General features: G+C 26.9%; 3 protein-coding genes across 3 annotated transcripts; 2 read left to right on the plus strand and 1 right to left on the minus strand.

Annotated features, from left to right (window-relative positions):
* Positions 1–467: 467 nt before the first annotated feature.
* Phum_PHUM208230 (uncharacterized protein) lies at positions 468–1,243 on the minus strand (the record flags this gene model as incomplete). The annotated part of the gene is made up of 3 exons (XM_002425507.1): positions 468–638; positions 719–1,039; positions 1,115–1,243. 3 exons carry the CDS (start codon positions 1,241–1,243, stop codon positions 468–470), a joined length of 621 nt encoding a protein of 206 aa, XP_002425552.1.
* A 2,322-nt stretch (positions 1,244–3,565) lies between these two features.
* On the plus strand, positions 3,566–4,221 carry Phum_PHUM208240 (leucine rich repeat protein, putative; the record flags this gene model as incomplete). Its single annotated transcript, XM_002425508.1, has 3 exons — positions 3,566–3,645; positions 4,030–4,095; positions 4,206–4,221. 3 exons carry the CDS (start codon positions 3,566–3,568, stop codon positions 4,219–4,221), a joined length of 162 nt encoding a protein of 53 aa, XP_002425553.1.
* Positions 4,222–17,374: 13,153 nt separating this feature from the next.
* On the plus strand, positions 17,375–21,173 carry Phum_PHUM208250 (leucine rich repeat protein, putative; the record flags this gene model as incomplete). Its single annotated transcript, XM_002425509.1, has 8 exons — positions 17,375–17,446; positions 18,029–18,189; positions 18,483–18,651; positions 19,056–19,250; positions 19,623–19,832; positions 20,220–20,354; positions 20,878–20,973; positions 21,063–21,173. The coding sequence occupies 8 exons, from the start codon at positions 17,375–17,377 to the stop codon at positions 21,171–21,173; spliced, it is 1,149 nt and encodes a 382-aa protein (XP_002425554.1).
* Positions 21,174–22,655: the final 1,482 nt, after the last annotated feature.

Consider the following 22,655-nt stretch of genomic DNA (forward strand, 5'->3'; position numbering starts at 1 on the left):
ATTATTAAAATTACTTACCAGAATTTTTGACCGTTGAAATCTAATACAAATTTTAACTTTATTATAATTAAGTAAATTTTTTAAGTGAAAACCCAACTTTTTTTGTTGTTAAATTATTTTTATTTAGAGTAAAACTTAAGAAATAAAAAAACTATTCATTTAAAATGCTTTTTATATTTATTTTTATTTGTAATTTATAAAACTTTTTGAGCCATCATTAAGTTTTAATATTCAACATATAAAGTGATGTGTATAATCCTTCATTCACAATTTTTTTATTGTCTGTTTTCGTATATTAATTTGATTTAAACAATACTTAACTTTAAATATATTTACTATTAAAAAAAAAATAAAATTTTGAAATGGATATATCAATATTTAAAAAACTTTTAATCATAATTAGACAAGGTATAAAACTGAATGGATTAACAAATTTTTTTATTTTAAATGTCATCATAATTGAAAATTTACAGACGAGCTTGAGCAGGATTTGTGTGAATATTACACAATCCAGTGTAGGGAGTAGCATTTCTAACTAAAGGTTGAAGTTCTTTAAATTTTGGATGTTTGGAATCAACTAGAAGTTTGAATATGACATTTTCTGTTGTCGATATAAAACAACCCATTTGTTTCATTCTCTGCAATTTAACATTAACAAGTAATTAAGTCAACTAATTGTTCTTTAAAATTTAATCATAAGAAACATCTTATTGATTACCTCTAGAGCCAAACATCTATCTTCCAAACTACGAGATGAACAAGCATCAGCAACGATATGAACGCTGAGTCCAAGACCAAGCAAATCGATTGCTGTTTGTTCTATGCAGGCATGAGCTTCGATGCCATACAAAATGGCACATTTAAGATCAGGGATTTTTTCTAATTGTGAAACAACCTCTGGAACACACATACTGAATTTTGTTTTAGGAAAAACTCCAACAGCATGATCTTTTTTAATTTCCTCAACTGTTGGACCGAAAGCCTGTGGATATTGTTCTGTCACGATAAGAGGTATATTTAAAACTTTAGAAACAGTCGTCTGCAAAAAAATTATATATTATTGTTTTTATGAAAAAACATTAAATAAACTTTTAAACACTTTAAGTATACTTACTAATCTTGATGCCCCATGAAGGACTTCTTTAAAATAAGACACTATAGGCCTGAATTTTTCTTGCAAGTCGCATAATAAAAAAACTGATTGTTTAGCTGGCAAATAACCAAACTTAATTAAATTTGACATTTTGAAAATTAAAGTTTAGAGAATATTGTTTTAAAATAACTAAAATAAAATAAAATAATTTCACAATTAAAGTAACAAAACTACAAAGTTTATAAGAATTGTGTTGGGGTAAAACAAAACAAAAAAAAGTTTACATTGCTGCAAAAAGTATGATAATTAATTATAACATATTTAAATATAAGTTATTATGTGGCAAACTTACGTAAATTGAATTCAAAATATGGAATTGAAAATTCAATGGATATTAATATTACTGAAAAAATATTATTTGTTGAACAAAATTAAATTGTGATAATAGTAAAAAAAAATAAAATATTTAATTTTTTTTTTTTATCTTATAGAATATTTATCAATATTTTTTTTATTCAAATTCAAAAATTGAAAAATTTTTATTTCTATTTTGATATCAAATAATTATTATATAAAAAGAAAAAAAAAAAAAAAAACTAATTCATGATAAGCGTAACATTATCAATGTAAACTTAAATTCAACGTACGTACAAAGTCTTTTGCTAACAGTAATAACACGTTCAGTATTTTCCTGCCAGTAACTAATTAATTAGTTAACTAAAAAATAATATCGGGGTAAGTTATTAATATTATCTATATTTTTTCTTAGTAATTATTAAATTTAATTATTCAATTTTATTTAAATTTACGTTATTTATTGTCATATTGAAGAAATGTGAATTGTTCCCTAACCGAAATTATATTTAAATTTTTTTTTTGATATTTTGAGGTTATGTTTTTGATTGCGTGTTTTACAGGTAATAATCATGTCGAGTCGTGAAGGAGGTAAGAAAAAACCTCTTAAAGCACCGAAAAAAGCAGAAAAAACGTTAGACGATGAAGATTTGGCATTTAAACAAAAGCAAAAGGTAACATTTATTAATTTACTGATAATTGTGAACTTATGTTAAATAACACAAAAAATATAACTTGCTCTTTATTTCAGGAACAACAAAAAGCTTTAGCTGATGCCAAAGCGAAAGCATCTCAAAAAGGTCCTCTTCTAGGTGGTGGTATAAAAAAATCTGGAAAAAAATAATAAATATATATATATGTACATACATATAACATGAAGAATATTATTAAAAAAAATTTTTTTATGGTGTGGAAAGTGTCATCGACTTTTTATTTTTTTATTTTTTCCCGAAATCAAATCACTAATAATTGAAATTTTTTGAAAAACAATTAATATGCATTTTTATTATTATCATATATATATATATACATACTTAAAAAAGATTATAATGATTTTATATTGAAAGTGAAAGTAATTTTTTTTTTTTTTTTTTTGCTTTTATTTATTTATTTATGACAAATATCAAATCTCGTCTACTGTCATAATCGTGTTTGGAAATTTTTTAAATTTTTTAGATTTTTGCTCCTGTAAATTTAATAAAGGGTAATTTTTATATAAAATCATTAAACATTTATGTTGATTTAAACAAAAAATTTTTTTTCTTTTTAAAAACTGTTTCGCTTCCTATCCCGAGCATAATATTATCGATTAAATCAGTTCTTTTCATATTCGAAAATGAATTTATCGCAATACATGGTTTAGTACAATGTTATGTTGTAGAAAACTCAATTTTTGAATATTATGAAATATAAAAATGAAAATTAATATATATATATATAAAATATGAAAAATGAATGATATAATGTAAAATTTCAAAAAAGGTAAAATGAAAATTTTTATCGATAAAATTTATTTTTAATGAAAAATACAGTATACACAAGTAACTTTATGACTGCAATCAAAAAAACTACCTTTTACATTAATGAACTTTAAATTAATTAAACAGCACAATTTTTGTTATTTTTATTTAGTTTTATCCAAAATTTACATTTCTATTTAATAAGTTTTCGATTCTTTTCACTTTTTATGATTTAAAAACATCCTCAAAACAAAAAATCTCATTAAAAACCTTTCATACGTTCCTTTAAAGCTTACTAGTATACTATAAATATATTTTGAATTCGAATTTGAATGACAAAAGCAAAAAAGGCGGGAATAAAAGATTTGCTTCAATTCATTAATATATTTTGCTACGATTAAGTCGAATTCAAAATCATCAAACAGAACAAGTTAACAATAAAATTACAGTCATCAATTCCGTTTGGTTGCGAGAAGTGTATCGGATTAATGTTTTTTTTAACGTAGAAAAAAAAAAATATAAAAAAATAATAATAATAAAATTTCGTAATGTTTCAAATTGTTTCATATACGTTCCGGATTTGATGTAAAAAATTATCGGTTAATAAAAAAAAAATTTCGTTATAAATAATTAAAAAAAAAAAAAAAAAAAAAAAAATATGGCTAGGTTAACTGAGGACATGGTGGTAGCACGAACCCGAGCATCTGATTTGTCTTCAATTAAAAAACTCAACTGTTGGTAAGTATGTTATTATTATTATCATCATCATCCTTAGCATTATTTTTTAATGTTTTGCTGGCAAGAGTGCGAATGCAAAAAAAAAAAAAATGGTAATAATAATAATAAAAATGTTATACAGATGCTTTGTTTACCATAATATTTACAAACTCCCCTCCTACCACCTAATCATTCAAAATTTGTTAGTTTTTATGTTTCTTTGTATTTGATAAACAAAAAAAAAAAAGTTCCACTCAACTTATCGAATAAACATAACATAAAAAAAAAAAAGCTTAAGAATAATGGACATTTAATTATATTTTTTATTAATTTGTTAATTTTCTTTGTTTAAATTTTACCAAAAAATTTTTATTAACAATTTCTTTTTTTTTTTTTGTTATTCAGGGGAGGAGAATTGCAAGACATAAGTTTGCTCAGACGAATGAATAATGTTGAAGTCCTTTCGCTAAGGTTTGTCAAATTATTATTATTATTATTAATTTGTTTTGAATTCTTATTTTATTTGTGATTCATTTCGAATGATGATGATGATGCAATTTTTTAAATTAAAAAAATTCAAGTTTTAACATGATTTAAATTAGAACACCTTGATATGTTTGTAAGGTGTAATAAAAAATTATTATTATTATTATTATTTGTTTTTAAAATGTAAACATTGTTAAATTATTATTTTATATCAGTTGAAAATTTTTCAAAAACTGATTCGACTAATTGATTGATGTTATTATCAGAGCACTGATTATGTTTATGTTGATTACAATAACATAAATGTTGTTGTTAATTTTTTTTCAATGAATGTTAAAATGCATAAGATGACAATTTTTTTGTTTGATACATTCAAAATGTCAATGACTGATTTTTTTTTTTGTATGTTTTTCTCATGTAAACTATCATAATGATAATCTTTGCACTTGTAAATAAATATTGAACAAAGTTAAATAAAATACCGAAGTCAGAAAATCATAAATAATTATAATCAAAGAAGGGACTCCAACATTTGAAAACATAAAATTATTCCCACACACATCCAATAATTTTTTTTTTTTTTTTTTTTTTTTTTTTCCTTGTAATTTTGGGTTTTGAAAAAAAAAAAAAAAAAAAAAAAGGGAGGGGTTGTTGTTGTTGTGTTTTTGATGGCATCACAAATAAAAAAAAAAATAATTTTTTTTTTTTTTTTTAAATTCGGATTTAAAACCTCCTCGAATTTATAAATATTAATTAAAAATGTTTCGTCGAGATTTACTGGTAATATAAGTAATAGGAGGTTTAAAAAAAAAAAAAAAATCGTTAATTTTTTTTGTTTTTTTTTTTTTTTTAAACGTTAATAAATTAACTCGCGTGTTAAACATGAATATTTTTTTTTTCTACCTGTTTTTAATTCGGGGTAAAAAGAGGGGGAGGGGGAAGGGGAAACCTATTGGATAAATCGGTAGTTAAAAGTCATTCACTTGTCAAAATAATAATAATAATAATAATAGTAATTTTTCCCTAAAATTTTTTCCTAATTTTCATAATGGGTCAAAAGGTTGAGTTGTTGGAAAATTTTTTAAAAGTCATTAAATGGTGCAATTATTGTTTAAAAGTTATTTTTGGCACTTAAATTTTCACCTTTGTGAAAGAAAAAAAGAAAAATGGAAGACATTTTTTTTTCTTTCTTTGTTAAACAAATAAGTTTTCGTTTGTTATTATTCGAATAATCAATAAAGATATGTTATTATGTGACGTTTACGTTTATTTCGAGTGAATGATTTGCGAATTTTCATTTACCGGTTTTTCAGGTTTTTTAAAATAAAACCATTGTATGACGGTGACTCCCCGTGGGAAGAAAGAAAACAATTAATAATTTTTTATTATCATTATTATTATTAGTTTTTACGTTTTCATATCGACCGTATTATATTATTACCCGAAGGGATTTTATCTCGACACTTCTCACACTTTATCGGATAATCGGATTCGAGAAAAACTTTATAGGTGGAAAATAAAAGGTACCCGGGAAATTTGCGCTACTCGTTCATCCATCCCATTTAAATAAAAAAAAAAAAATGAAATAAAATGAGGTAATTGAAAAAAAAAAACACGAAGGTATTAATGATGATGCCCTTAAACCGCAATAAAAATTCTTGAGAGAGAGAGAGAGAGACAGAGAGATTTGTACTAATAATTTATTATTATTATTATTATTATTATGGTCATCGTTTGTGTGTGCGTGTGCGTGTGTGTGAGTTGTCATGAATTGCATATATGGATTATTACTGGAACGTAATATCATCCACCGCAACGCGAAAAAAAAACGCATTAATTTAAATTTTATTCCGTCGTAATGAAAATGCATTATTATTATCATTATTATTATTATTATTTGTTTAAAAAAAAGAATTTTTAATTGTTTAATAACTTTACGATTTGAGTGTCATTATTTAAAATAAAACGCGAATAATAATGATAATAATGTCAGGAATTTATTCCCGTGAAATCGAGTAGAGGAAAAACCTGGAATGATTGATTGATTGGTGAAAAATTCCAACGAATAATCGGGATTTGTCGTGATCGAATGTGAAAATTATAATAATAATAATAATAATACAAAAAATTCGGTTAGGAGGTTAGTCATTTTTATCGTTTCCCATTAAACCTAATTTTTTAGTTATGATTCTCTCTCTCTCTCTCTTTCTTTGGGGGGGCCTTCTGAACTTTTTGTTTTGCGTGAGACACCGGAATTAAAAATCGATTGATAAATTGTCCAGCGTGACGTAATGAACCGACGTGAGTCGCTGGAATTTTTGTCGTTTTAACCCGCGAAAAAAAAAATTAAAGGGGACGAGGGGGAGAGAATGAGGAGGGTGAATTAGGGTAAATTGCATTCATTCATTACCCCCTTATATAAATGTAACAATTTGTAACGAGAATCAATCATTAACCTACTTTAAAATAAAAAAGTAAATAAAGAGAGAGAGAGGGGGGGGGGAAATCAGCCACCCAAACGAAATAAAAAAAAAAAAAGGAAAAAAGGGCAAAATATTCATTTCTCCCCCCGTGTCCAGTGTAACTAATTCATTAGTATAGAATTTTTTATTACCATCGATCGTTTTGATTTATTTAAAAATTTTTTTTTTTGTGAAAGGGGTTGGCACACCTGATTTCATATCACGTGTACCCCACGTTAATGATAATAATTTTTTTTGTCATCGTTCATCGTCGTTTAAATTTCAAGCAAGTAGGTTGAAACGAATTTTTTTACCCGATTCCCGTCGCACGGATCGATAATTTCTCATTATTTTTGGTTTTTCTATCGTTTTCGCGTGATGACATTTTTTTTTTTTTTTAAAAAGAAAAAATAAAGAAAATTTTTCAAAAGAGAAATGACAAAAAAAAAAAAAATTCAAAAGGTTTAATCATATAATTACGTTACGAAACAAGAAAATTGTTGAAATTTTTAAAGAGAGGGGGGGAGAGAGAACAAAATGGTAAATTTACGATAGGTGAACTCTTTTTGAAAAATTACACGTAAATAATAATAATAATAATAATAATAAAATTATTCGTCTTTATTCTTTTAATGAATTTAATAAACCGTAAAAAAAAAAAAAAATTATTGTGGGTAATAAATAATTTAAAAAATTTTTCGAACGTTTACAGTCACACCGATTTTGCCGTTCTCGTGATCCAAATAAAGCATAATAATGATAATAATAATAATGATACTGTCCATGCAAGGGGAAAAAAAATTTATTTTATTAAGGAAATAATAAACGCGAAGAAATTCAGATCATTTTCGATTTTTCATCATTATGTTAAAAATTAATACGGATTCGCACCATTTGTGCCATCGTTTGTACGATATATCGTTTTTATCGATATATATCGATCGTGCATGTATCGTTTACGTGATTATTTTTCGACCGGTACAAATAAAAATCGGTAATTTTAAAATAAAATTTGATTAGATCGTAGTTTCACGGAGTTTGTTTTTTTTTTTTTTTAAACGTTTTATTCAAAACAATTTTTTTTTTCTTTTTTTTTTTTTTTCCTCGGAAATAGTTATTAATCAGCATATTGTCTCGTTCAATTAACTAATTTTTTTACGAGGAAAAAAAACAATCATAAAAAAAAACAAAACTTAATTGTGACTTGACTCGACGATTTAGTTTATGAATAAAAAAAAAAAAAAAAAAAAAAAACGAGCACACACACACAAAAATGCGGAGGATGACAAAAAAACGAAAAATTGTGTTTTAGTGTATTAATTGCGCAAGAGTGTCAACAACAACAACAACTCGCGACAACAATTGTTTGTTCGTTTGTTTGCGATTTAAAAATTAAAAGAAGACGACGTTTCGAATCAAACAACGTTTTGTTTATGGAAAGAAAAAAAAAAGTCAAACGTAATTATCGCCTGTGAAAAACAACTACCAACACGTGATATTTCTAAAAAAATATTTCAACAGGAAAAATTTGGAAAAGTAAGAAAATCTGGGGGGAAAAAGGGAGAGAAGGAGGAGAGAGAGGAAAAGGGATCCCTAATTCGGAAAATTTGCGACAATAAAGTCAGATCTTTGAGTTTTATTTGTTTCCATTCACGTGAACGACCGTTTAATATGGATTTTATTGATTATTCGATTATCGATTATTCGATTTAATTGATCGTTTGATTGATTGATTGATTGGTTGGATAACGAGAAGAAGTTTACGTGTTTGTTACAAAGGAATTTTTCTCTTCTAAACAATGGCGCTTGTTAAAAAATTTTTTGAATTTATAAATGTCGACACACGACGATTATCACTCGCAAAGGGAAAACCCAAAAAAAGTCATATTATCGAAAGTTCGATTCGATAAAAACCGGAAGTTGCGTAGTGAAAAAAAAAAAAAACCCGCGAAAGGAAAATTTTAACTTGAGTAATAACTTAATGCATTTTTCCCGGTTTTGGATTTTTTTTTTTTTTTATTTTTTACTACCGTAAAACTCGTTAAGGAATCCGTTTTTTTAATCTCCAGAGCTTTTCCTGTTTTTTTTTCCGATTTGAATTTCAATTGCGAAAAGTTTTGCTTTGGTGTTGCGAGCGGTTGTCGGAAAGTTTAAATAATTTACGAAATTAAAAGGAGTTTTTTTTTCTTTTTCTCCCGGTGTCGTGGCAGGAGATTTTTTTTTTTTTTTTTAATCGTTCGCAAGTGAATGAATTAAACCGACCGTGAACTTTTTGAAAGGAAATTTCGTTCGTAATTCGTTAATTTTTTTTTTCTTTTTTAAACCCTACACGAAAATTATTTCGTGAAGAAAATGACCAGGTAATAAAAAAAATAATAATAATAAAAATGAAAAAGAAAATAAATTTTAGGGAAACTTTATTTTATCATTTTCCACGCGAATTTTTTTTTTTTTTTTTGCGTTTCACAAGGTTACTAACTAATTGTGACGCTTCAATTAATTGAAAACGTTCAAATTCCGCGTTTTTCTTTTTTTAATTACGAATTTAATACGAGATAAATAACGCACGCACGTAACGGTTTTATGAATTTTTTTTTTTCCTTTCCTTTACCAAACTAATTCATTTCCGGTTTTTTTTTTTTTTGTTCGATGGAAAAAATTCGTTTTTTTCTTTTACGAAATTGCAAAATAATCTTTGGGAGACGCGTTAACGATCAATTAACAAAATTGTTTTCCCTCTCTCTCTCTCTCTCTCTCTCTATTTTTTAAACGAAGATTTCAGGTACGTAAGTGATGGTCGATAGACGAGAAAAGATTATTGAATGAAAGAAAAAAAAAAAGATGGACGCCTTGTTTGAAAATGTCTTCGTCCTTTAGATAGGATTGTGTTGTTTTAAATAATTTTACGAATGGTTAAAAAAAAAAATAATAATAATAATAAGGTACGACGGTTACTTATTTTACCTCGAAAGAATAAATATTAATAATGATGATATGATAGTGATGATAATAATAATAATAATAAAATAATTGCAAAGACTTTCTTTTTCGATGGCGGCGTTTCATGAAACGTGTTGAAAACGCATGCGAATACGACGAAATTCAAAACAAATTCGATAAACTTGAGTGCTCTGCCATAAACGTGAAATTAATGATGATAATAATAATATTCCGAAGGGAGTAAAACAAAGAATGAAAAGCTGAGTAGTGAATTTTCTTTTTTCTTTTCAATTCGAACCGTTTTTAAATTGGCTCTTAAACGAAATAGATTTTAACGATCGAATTAATAAAATGGCGGGAAAGAATAATGGAAGGAATCATTATTTTTTCGAATTCAAAGAAAAGAAAAAGAGAGAGAGAGAAAAAAAAAGAACGAACAAAACGTGCGTTTTCGAATCCTTTTTTTTTCTCTCGAACCTTTGTTCGAACAAAAAATGGCTTTTTTTAATACGGAGCCCCAAACGATGATAATAATAATAATAAATGACTCGTTGCGAATTTTAACGATCTTTTCAAAAGAGCCCCCCCCCCGCAAATTTCGAGTCATAATATTTTTTTATTATTTTCTGCACCGATTGTGATGTGTGACAGTTTTACAATTCAAACGTATAACAAAAAAAAAGTTTCTTTCCTTTGTTTTCCATTGTCTTTTCTTTTTTTCTTTTTTCATTTGCCTACCGGCATTTGTTTATTATCGTTTCCCTCCTCCACTTTTCGGTTAACAACAAATAATGGTACACACGACGAACGGTGTCGTAACGTTATCGTTATTATTATTATTACGTTACCACCATTATTTATTTATTTTTTTCATTTTATTTTATTTTATTATCTTATTCCTCGAGGTTTTCAACAAGATAATTTTTTTAATGAGTATCGATTGTGGGCGATTACGACGGCGACGTTTTCTACAAACCGAAAAGTAATAAAAAAAAAAAAATTTCGTTTCGTTTAAGTAAAAAAAAAAGAAAAACGAAATCCTCGCCCACTAAAATAATTTTTAATGTCCACGACGGGAATTCGTATTGCAAAACTTTTTCCTCCTCCTTTCCCGTAATTTAAATCCAGAAAAATCTTCTGGAATCTCTTTAATTTTTAATCCTCGATCAAAATGGCGTATTGTAAAAACGACATCCAGTGTGGAGCAGTTTACCATAAAAAAATTACGTAATTATTTATGCATAGATTATTAATTATATATATATATATATCGTACGTTTTTACTTCATTTCCGTTTTAAATCAACTTCCGTTTTTGGTCGGTTGATAAACGGGGGAGGAGGAGGTTTCCAACGTGAGAATCCGTGTGAAATCTTTTGTACTTAAATTTTCCATTTCCCATTTATTTATTTATTTATTTTGCTTAGGGAAATTGTAATTAAATATGAAGTCGTATAGAATATGTAATTATTATTTATTAAATTTCTTTCGCGTACCGCATAAAATTAATTACGGTCGATGAAATAATAATAATAATTCCACAAACATTTTATTGTTTTATTACGTGTTAAATAAATCAGGTAATGGTTTACGTGTTATTTAAAACGATGTTAGTAGTAATAGTAGTTGTAATTATAATAATAATAATACTAGCAGTAATTTATTTCGTTTTACTATTCGAAATCATTTAACCGCGTTTATGGAAGAAAACTAAATAATAATAATAATTATTATTATTATTTTTACTTGGATTTAATAAATTTTACGATTTACGATTTTCATTTGTTTATCACGCACTTTTGCCGCGCTTTCACATTCATAAAAAATTAGAAAATGAATGAATGAATGATTTAAGTTTTTGCGAATCGCGAATGTTTTTTTTTTATTAATAAAAAATGAGATTAAAAATAATAATAATAATAATAAAACGTGAACGTTTTTATGTATTTTTATATAATTACGTCACTATTACGAATAAGAATAAATTAGAAAAAAGACCGTTCGTTTTTTAAAAAAAAAATCAAAGGAAAAACGCTGCCTGAACGGGTGAAAATTTTTTGTTTTTAAGGTTTCTCGCTCTCGGAAAAACTTGTCAAGAAAAAAAAATTAAATTAAATTAAATAAAACAAGTTTTTTTTTAAATAAAATAAATAAAAATAATAATAATAAAATGATGATTTTCGTCAATATTGAAAAAAAACAACGTTGTGAGTTTGCGTTCGGACGGTAATAATAACAATAATAATAATAATAAATTTATTGAATTTTTTAATAGAATTTTTCAGGTTGTGTGTGTTTCTCGATAGGCTGTCAGGTTGCCGGTAAATATTTTATGCGTTATTCTCAACGGGCGAAGAAAAAAAATAAAAATAAAATAAAAAAATGAAGATGAAAACGAGAAAAAAAAAAAAAAATTTTTTTACGTTGGAAGAAAAATAAAAAAAAGGAGGAGGAAAGAAAAAATAATAAAAACGTGAAGTTTGCTTATTAACTCACCAAGTTTTAAAAGGATGAATGAAAATATTGAAAACGAATACGAATTAAATAATAATAATAATAATATTAAATGAATGAGAGATTTATTATGCGTTCAATAGATAGATCATCTATTACGTCAGGGAAAAGTTTATTATTATTATTATTATTATTATTATTATTTTTTTTTTTTTTTTTTTTTTTTGGGGATGCATTTAAACGAATTTTTCCTGATAAAAGTTTTTTTTTTTTGAAGTCAAAAATGGTTAAAATGTGAATTAGTTTGAAGGAAAAAGAGAGAAAGTTGTAGTCATAAAAAGTTACATAATAATAATAATAATATTAATGTAGCACCGAGAAATTATTAATTTTTGGACTTGATTATTAACTTAATTAAAAATATTTAATCCGCATGAAAATCTTATTTGCCAAAAAATTAAATAATAAAAAAAAAAATTGATCGATTAATGTTTTGGAAAATGGCTGCGGGAAAAACGATTAAATGGAAACGACGAGAACATGGAAATTTTTGAAAACGATGGAGAGAAAGAAAAACAAAAGAAACGCAAAAAAAAAACTGCAACAAACAAAATACAAAAAAGTGGAAAAATTAAATAAACGCGCGCTACCTTACATGGAAGTGTATCTCTCTCTCTCTCTCTCTCTCTTTCTACCTTAGCCAGGTTTCCAGGTTCGACTTTCAAGTCCCACTTTTTTTTTAATATGGCGACCGACCGCCTACTTTTCCTAAAATGAAATTAAAAGAAGAAATGGGAGCGGCGCAAAACCTCCAACAATATTTTACCGCAAAATAACCTCCATTACAATTTTTTTGTTTCGAAAACGATTTTCACGAGTGATGGAATAATGAAAAAAAAAATTATTTTTCCATCGAACACGACGCGATTCCATGCAAAAAAAAAAAAAAAAAACGTTCGTATGACGTCAAACACATTTTATTCGGGCGTTTAAACTAAAAAAAATGGGGGGGGGGGGAAATTACACGTTTGCTTCCTGTTGGAATAATTTCTTACGGTTATGACGTGCGTGTAAAAAAAACCTGAACTTGATATTGAATATGAAATGAAATGGATCGATAGTATTTAAAGGACGAGAGGTTTGTAAAATTTATTACGTCATCACACGACGCGTCATTCTTTCGTTTATAATAATAATAATAATAATAACAACGACAATCGATAAATCGAACGATTCGATTATTATTAATTGAATATTTATGACTTTGAGTAAACGCGAATAATTAAAAAAATTTTTGATAAAAGTTTAATGAACGCGAGATAAATCGAATTTTCCTAAAATTTTTCCTTTTTCTATACACACACGATCGTTATTTAGTTAAAGATAATAATAATAATGACCGATTATTATTCTAGCATAAGTAAGATGTTTCGGTTACTTTCTTTATATAAAAAATCATTTAATTTGATGGTTTTTTATTATTATTATCTTATTTCAATCGAAAAGGGAAAACGCATCAAGAAAATAATCATTTTCGTATAACAAAGACCTTGGATTTTACACGTTAAAAAAAAAAACCACAAATGAACTTAAATGGAAGAAGGTGATGATGATGATGATGATGAAGGAGTATGAAGCAGGTGAAAAAACTCTTTTTTTAAAATGGCTGTCATACACGCAAACGCACACGCACAAAAGATAATAATAATGATTTTTATTACGTTTTTTACGTAATTCGAACAAGTTTGTGTGTGCCACATTTGTTTTTAATTTTTACATAAAAAATATATATCCGGCGCTCGAAAAAGAATAATAATAAAAAACAAATATGGCGGACTTTCGAGTACTGCAAACGTTTTAGAAACGGTTTCGCGGGTGAGAAACAAACAAAGACAAACTCTTTAAAAAAAAAAAAAATTCGTTTGTGCCAACTTTAAAAAAAAAAAAAATTTTACACGAACAAACGAAAAGAAAGTTTTTTTTTTTTTTTTTAAAAAAAAAATTTTGTTCTCCAGTAAAAATCGAAAGGAGTTTTTTTTTTTTTATATATAGGAAATTCGAGTGTATTATCCTTATCATTTACACATGATCGCTCAACCTCATCTTATCAATATTCATTATATTTAAAGGTGTGTAAATTAAATCCGGAAATTTAAAGAAAATTTAAAATAATAATAATAATAATAATAATAATAATTTTTTTTTACATTTTGGTCCAAATAAGAAACCGCGAAAAGAATAACCTGGATAGAAAGAAAGATAGAGAGAGAGAGAGAGATTTTTTTTTTTTTTAACAAATATTATTATTATTATTGATACGTTTGAAAGTTATTGGTTTTTGTTTTTGTTCGTTTGTTTATTTGTTTAAAGTTAATTACACTTCGCGGATAATTATAATTTTTAAAAACGAAAGAAAGAAGACAAATAAAAAAAAAATCCGTTTTGAATTTAGGCGATGCACACGTTTACAAAACTTTCTCTGTTTTTTTTTTTTTTTTTTTTTTTTTTTTGTTCTTTTTGTTTGTGCTGCGTGCATTTTTCGTTATTTTAAGTTTTTTATTTTGTATTTTCGCTTTTGGTTTTTATATTTATAAGAATGAAGAGGTGAGAAAAAGGGGGGGAAAAGGAAACCGCAAAAGTGAACGTGTCATTAGAATCGAAACAAAGCGCCCTCTCTCTCTCTCTCTCTCTCTCCTCTCTTCCTACACCGTCCTAACATTGCAAGTTAAATTCTGTTAATTGACTCGAAATATATCATTTGCTCTCTCTCTCTTTCTCTCTCTGTCTAAATTTCAAACGTACGTTTTTTTTTTTTTTAATGAAAAATTTCTCAAAAAGTAGAAGAAAAAAAAAATTTTTTTGGAGGAAGCAATTATAAATGTGAAAGTGGTGGCAAACGTCGTGACTCGAACGGATGCTGGAAATTTTTAAAAATTCAATACTCGAACGTTATAATTTTTTTTTTTTTAAAATTTTCAGTCGATGGAAAAGAAAAAAAATAATAATAATAATAAATATCGTTTTCGCGTTTGTTAAACTTTAAAAATTTTTAAATTATTATTCCGATTATGAGTGCATTAAAAAAAAAAAAAAAAAAAAAATATTAATAATAATGATAACGATAAAATTACAAACTAGGCAGCGGTGGTTTACACGTGTGAATCCATAAATTTTTTTTTTTTCACTTTTCTCGTATTTTATTTTTTAATAAATTATTTTTTTAATTATAAGTTTATTATTATTATTATTATTTACTTTCTCTTTTTTTGCGTTTGCGTTTGTTTGTTTGTTTTTATTTTTTGCGTTTGTTTCTTTGTTTGTTTGATTGTTTTTTTTCGAACTAATGCGAAATGTCGTCGGTGCTGATTGTAAAAATTTTATTTATTTATATTTTTTGTACAACTTTTTCGTTCGCTTTTTGTTGAGTCGTGATTAAGTAACGAAAACTTTAGCCTACTTGAAAAAAATTTTCTTACAAGAATTATCATCTTAACTTTTTTTTTTTTTTTTTTCCATCATCATCCATCGATTTAATTTTTTTGTTCATCTTTTCTCCTTTTTTTTAATAATGCAAATCGTATTATTCGATCACGTTTGTCACACATCATCAAATTTTTACCCATCCATTCACGGGTCGAATCGATCGATTCGAGATTTAAAAAAAAAAAAAAAAAAAAAGTTTTTTAATCTTTATAAAATCCCTTCACGTGTAATTATCGATAATTTTTTCGCGATTTTTTTTCACGGTAAAAATTTCAAAAGAATTTTTTTTAAGCGAATAAATTTAATTTGACGTAAAAAAAAAAAATTTTTTATTTCAGACCCCCATTGGTGTCTCTTTAAAAATAAAATACTGTTATTCGTTTTTTTTTTTTTTTATTTAATATGTCGACGATCTCACGACGACAAATGCAGGATATTTTTGATTTCACAATCACGAAAAAAAAAAAAATTTTTTTTTAAATGACTGTCTGGCTGTCTCCCCGTTCGAAAATAACCATTTAAAAAAAAAAAAAAAAAAAAATGTCTTCCTTTCTGTTTTAATATTCGGTTTCGTATCGGATAACGTTTTAACTTTTCTTTTTTTTTTTTTTGGGGGGGGGAGGGGATATATATGCGTGTATGTGCGTGTACGCATTTTTCTAAATAATATCCTATAAAATTCGATCGTTATTGCACGCGTAAGGTTTTTTTTTAAATTTTCGGAAGAATAAAATGATTGAAAAGCATGTCGAGGTTGAAAAAATAAAGAAAAATTTTAAGAGGGGGAGGGTAGGGGGGGGGGAATTCATATCGAAATGGATAAATTCGATAGAATCCCGTGGAGAATTTACCGGGGGGGGGGGGGAGGAAACAAAACCATCATCTTAATGATTCCGGGGTAAAATTGAAAAAAAAAAACTAAATCAAGGCCGAAAAAAACAAGTTTTGGTTTTGTATTGTACGTGTATGAACTTTCAGGTGTTTCGAAACGTGTCACAAAAAAAAAAAAAAATAGAAAATAAAATGATAATGATAATGAGAACAAGTAAAAAAAAAAAAAAAAAAAAAATTTCCATGATAATTTTCCCTAACTATGACAAATCGATTGTTTTTGTTTTGTTTTCAGTGCGTTCGTCGTCAAACGTTCGGAGGTCAAACAAACAATTTATCGGGTTTTTTTTTCTTTTTATTTTACGTTCGATTCACACGTGGAAAATGGGAAAACGTTTCCGCAATTTTTATTTTTTTTTCTCACTATTATCGTCTGCATTTATCATATTTCGATCTAATCAATGAACACAGAATATCTCTCTCTCTCCCTCTCTCTCTCTCTCTCTCTCTCTCTCTCTCTCTCTCTCGATTTTCATATTTTGTAAAATCTCGTTGCGAGTTTTTTAATTAACGAATCAAATATAAAAAAAAAAAATTCGATTTGCGGCCATTCATAGACTACTTACACGTCAAAAACGCGTGGGTTTTCTCGCATAATTTATTTACAATAAAAATGCCTTTTTTAAGGCAATTCTCGTGTTGAATGCCCACGTTGTGGCCAAGTTATTATGTATATCGCGATAAATCGTACTTATAGTTACGACTAGTTTTAGAAACTCTTGTCGCGTTTGTGCGTGTAATTTAGAATTTTCAAAAGAAAAACAAAACATGTTTTGAAATTTTTACGTTTTGTTACGAAACAACACATAAAAACCTCTTTTGCGTTCGTGAGTTTGTGCATACGAATGACCGCCATCGAATAAAAATAATTTGATAAGACACTTACCCCCCCCAAAAAAAATTTGGATGCGGTTAAGATATGTAGTAGATATGTCCCCCCATTCATTGCTCGTCATTTTCATCTTCAACGTCGGCCATTTTTCTTTTAAACCTGAAAATAAATATTAATGAGATGAAATGTATTTTAATGAAAAAATGGAAAGAATTGATTTTATATCTCACGACATTAATAAATTCGAAATCCGTCTTAAACCGATTCAAATTCAAGTTCGTCATTCATACGGAAAATTAATTTTTTGTAAATTTAAATAAATTTTAAAGAGCGCCATACTGAATTTTTTATTTTTTTTTTATTTTTAAAATGAACGAAAGGTCACAACAACAACAACAAAATTTTTATTTTATTTTATTTTATTTTTTTAATATTACACTCAGGTAATATTATTTGTTTCGCGAAAAAAATATTTTAAAAAAATTCGTTCCATATTTTGTTTTGGTATTTTTTATTTATTTTATTTTGCGATGATTATTCTCGTGCCAAAACTGTGCAAATAACAAGGACAAATTTGATGACATTCGAATGAATTTAAATAAATTTATTTATTGTCCGGTTGTAAAAACAAAACCCGCCCATTTTAAGTGCTGTTGCTGTTGCTGTTGCTGCTGATTCAGGTAAAATCGAATAATGGGAAAGTTTTGAACGATTCCTATTATTAAAATCCTCGTACGGGTTTGTTTGAAAAAAGGCAAAATATTTCAGGTTCTTTGAATTGTTATAAAAACCTAAAAGTTTTCAATTATGTTTTTTTAATTTTTTTAATTATTTTTGGTTTTTTCAGTGTTAATAAGATCTCCAGTCTTGCCGACGTTCAATACTGTAAGAATCTTAAAGAGCTTTACGTGAGGAAAAACGAAATAAAAAATCTCAACGAAATTTGCTACCTGAAAAATTTACCGTATTTAAAAGCGCTATGGCTCGCCGAAAATCCATGTTCGGCTTCGGACAGTCTGTAAGTAAAGTTATATTATAGAAAAAAGAAAAATAAATAGAAAATTATACAAAGATGTACGATTTTAATAAAAAACTCGTCGACATTAAATTTAAAAACCATAAATAAAATGAAATTAAACGGGGGGGCAGAAGGCAGGGGGTGGGAAGGAAAGAAAAGAAATTGCGTTTAACAAAAAAAAATGAAAACTCCACCCTTTGATCGTGATTTAAATCCGCCGCCTTTTTTTTGTCTTATTGTTGTTATTTATTTATTTTATTTAAAAAAAATTTTTTTTTTTTTTTTTTTTTCAGTTACCGATTTACAGTCATAAAAAATTTACCTACGTTGGAAAAATTAGACGACGTGAAAATAGAACTAGAAGAAAGACAAGATTCGATGAAAAAAGGAAGAGATTTGATACATCCGGAAGATTCAGATTATGAAAATAATAGTCCCGCTCAAAGTCCGGTCAGAATTTCGGTTCGTTTTATGTTTTTTTTTTTTTTTTTTCCTTTTGATTTTGTCCAATGGTCGTCACGTATCGGACACGTTAGTTTTTTTATTTAAATAACAGAAGGGGGGAAGGGGAGGGGGAGAAAAAATTAAACAAATAATTTTAAAAGTCGGTCGATCGATCGATGAAGCAAATTTTTCCTATTACACACTACGTATTGGTTGTAAAAAAAAGTTTTTCAAGGTTTTCATCATTATTATTATTATTACTATCAATACCATCGCGAAAAACATATGTAAATGTTTATTTATTTATTTATATATATAAAAGCAAGGCGTTGGCGCAAAACAAAAAAAAAAAAAAAGTTTAAATGTTTTTATTTAAATGATTTGATTTTTTTTTTTTTAATGTTTTCTCTTCCCTCATTTAGAGATCGCCACCCGTTAGTGGTCGTTCTTCGGATCAGGATATAGAAGAAGAAGTTGAAAGTAGAAAATCATACAGTCCAGAACCGGAGCCTCCCACTTACACAACGCAAAACGAAAGCAAATATTCGGGTCGAAACGATCGCTACGAAAATAAAAATTACAAAAATAATCGTCGTCCGAATGAAGTTTCGTATGAAGTAAGCATAAACCTTAATAATAATAATAATAAAGAATTCGATGTCGAAATAAAAAAAAATTTACCGGTACGAAAACGACAAAAGGCTATTTTTTTTTTGTCCATTGACCTAGTACATCATACACGCACACACACACACACACACACACACAAACATACGCGAGACAAATCAATTTTTATTATTATCATTATCATTTTGAAAAGTGCAATGAGCGTGACCGTAGTAACATAAGAAATAACAATATAATCATAATAATATTAATTAATAAAATTAACCGTTACCTAATACATCCGAATCGTACGCGAAGCTAAACTAATAAATAAAAAGGATTAATCATAATTATTATTATTATTATTGATTGGTGTTTTGTAGCAGCAATACGATAACGGAGTTGGGAGTGAAAGCGTGGTAAGCGAAAAACACATTGATACATCTCATTGTACATCTTATTTAAACCGTCGCAATTCCGATACTTCCATATCGTTTAAAAAAGAAAAAACAATAATAGAATCTAACACGAGGATACTCCATAACTCTACTAACCAAGAAGATTACGAAGGTGATAACACCCCCGATAACAAGGTACGTTAACTTGTCTCTAATAAAGCTTTTGGGAAAAACCTTAAAAAAAATTAATTTTCCTTGCTATCATCATTATTATTATTATTTTTTTTTTTTTTACACTTTTCGATTTTACTTTTTTTCTTTTTTCTTTCTCTTTCTTCCGCCCCCTCCCCCCGTTTTCTGGTTTCTGCTTTACAGTAAACAAACACGGCCTTTTATAACAAATAACGCATTTTTAAAAGCTCTCAGTTTCCTCCCCCCCTTCCCTTTATTATTTTTTCACCAACCTATTCTTTTAGTGTCTGTATCTCTCTCTCTCTCTTTCTTTCTTTTGTCTTTCTCTCTTCTTTCACGTTAATTAAAAAAAAAAAAAAAAACGGGAGTAATTGTGGTAATTTTTTGAAGGAGGGATATTGTTATTGCGCTTCGAATCGCTATGATCGTCGAATTCAGGTGAATGCTAGCCGATATAGAGATCGAGGGGAAGGTACGAGGTGCTCCAGTAGCGATGGGAGCGGGCGTACGAGTCCCCATAAGGGGGTAAGTCTTACAGAGAGACTTTGTGGTTAGGGGAATCTTTCTTCTATTAGTATTTTCCTATTTTTTTTTTTTTTTTTAAACTATTAGGTCAGTCTTATTAGATTTCCTAAAAAAGGTGAAAGGTCATTTGATGTATCTATCATTACGTAGTAAACCATGTACATTATATATATACTTCACCCGCGATCCTTTTCATTTTTTGTTTTTTTTTTTAAAACTTTTGCTTGTAATGCTATGTGATGGTGATCTTTCTTTCTCTCTCTCTCTCTCTCATACTTTTTTTTTTTGATCTCTATCTGAGTCACGTCATATGATTCATATAAATAATTCGCCATTTAACAATTTTGTCTTTAACTAAACTAAAAATAAACCGCTTTCGTATTTATGAAAACGATGAAATGAAATCGTGCAGCATTTTTAATAGAAAAAATTTTGCATTTTAAAGTTTCCGGTTAAGACGAAAAATAAGTAAATAAAAAGAATGATTATCTCTTTTTTTTTTTTTTTTTTTTTTTGTTTCCAGCAAGAAAGAGCGTACCGACAATACGATAATTATCGAATAGATGGAGAAAGGTATTCCAAACCTTCTCCTTATCCGCCAAGGCGGCCCGTCACAAGGGTAATTAAATAATTTACTGCTCCGAATGATTTTCCTTATTAATTTATTATAAATGTCTTACCTTGACTTCTGTGCTTTTTCATTTTCAGAATTCAAATCTCCTTTCAGCAGTATTATGTCTCATTAAAGAACTAGATTATCCAAGTTTGGAAGTTGTTGCTATTGCCGTCAGATGCAGGATGGACGAATTCGATGATTAGCAACAAACAACCGATGCTGATGCTGATGATGATGATGATGATGATATTCTGCAAGAAAAAAAAGCAGAAGAACAAACCATGTAAAAATTATAAATAAATATATACATACTGAAGTAAAATTAATCAGGAAAACACGTGAACACACGCATTTATATACACCTTCGGGAAAAAAATTGAATATATTGCTTCACAATTTTCTCTCTTTTAAAACAAGAAAAACACTAATTTACACAAAGTTTTATTTAAAAGAGGGAAAAAAAACAGAAAAATGCTGCTGTTCGTTGTGAAAAACGACAGAACGTAGGTTTTTGTAAATTTCGAACTAAAAAAAAAGTAATAATAATAATAATAATAATATTAATATTTAATAATAATGATGGTAATGATAATACAATGGAAAAAAATATGAAACTTTAAACGTGTGACGGACGTACAGGTGCTAAAAAAAAAAAAATGGCTAATATATTAAAAAAGAGAAAAAAAAATTATTGTTATTGTTTATTGGAAAATGAATAAAAGAAAAAGAAGAAGAAGAAGAAAAGTCTTAACAGTGTTGATTTCCGGTTTATTTTAAAATTTTGTTCGTTCGTTTGTTTTATTTTTATAATTACTCTTGGAAATTATTTTTAAAAAAATAATTATTATGAATTTTTTTTTTTGTAATTTGTTTGACTGATTGCACAAATAAGCAATTATTTTTTTCTTTATTGTTTTAGTTTTTTTTTTTTTTTTACTTAAAGTTGAATTAATAAAAAATAAATAAGATTATTAAAAAAAAATAATTTGCAAAAATTTAAAAAACGCTGTCGGAAAAATAATGTGACGCGATTACAAGAAAAGAAATAACAACCGTTCAAATTGATAATTATTATTATTATTAATATGCATTGTATCACTATAATATTATACATTGAATATTTATTAATAAAAACAAAAAAAAATTATTACTTAATAAAAACTTATGCGATGTTAATAAATATTAATTCGGGAGCAAAAAAAAAAAAAAACCGTTACAAATCGTCGAAATTTTTCTTTTTTTTTTTTTTTTTTTTTAAATTTTAATCAAATGTAATCCCATTATTATTTTCATATTAAAATTTACAATGAATTATTAGTTAGTTACCCTTAGTTTTTTTTTTTTTTAAATAATAATAATAATAATAATAATAATAATAATCAAAGTTATTAAAACCGAAATAAATTACAAAAAAAAAAAAAAAAAAATTATAAGTTTTTTTTAAATTATTGTTCTAATAAATAAATAAATAATAAAGACATTGTTGTAAAAAAATTGTTTGTTGTTCGATTGTGTTTGTTTATTTTTTACGGTTAAAAAAAAAAAATGGGCTGTGCTTATGTAAAATTTGTTTTGCATTTATAATGTAATTCATTCGACAAATATTAATTGTATAAAGTTTTTTTTTTTTGTCTCACTCCCCCTTCGTTTTAATTTAGCCCCCATTTTTGTTTTTTTTTTTTTTT

This window comes from Pediculus humanus, genomic scaffold, assembly GCF_000006295.1.
Source record: "Pediculus humanus corporis 1103172107559 genomic scaffold, whole genome shotgun sequence".
NCBI classification, from domain to species: domain Eukaryota; kingdom Metazoa; phylum Arthropoda; class Insecta; order Psocodea; family Pediculidae; genus Pediculus; species Pediculus humanus.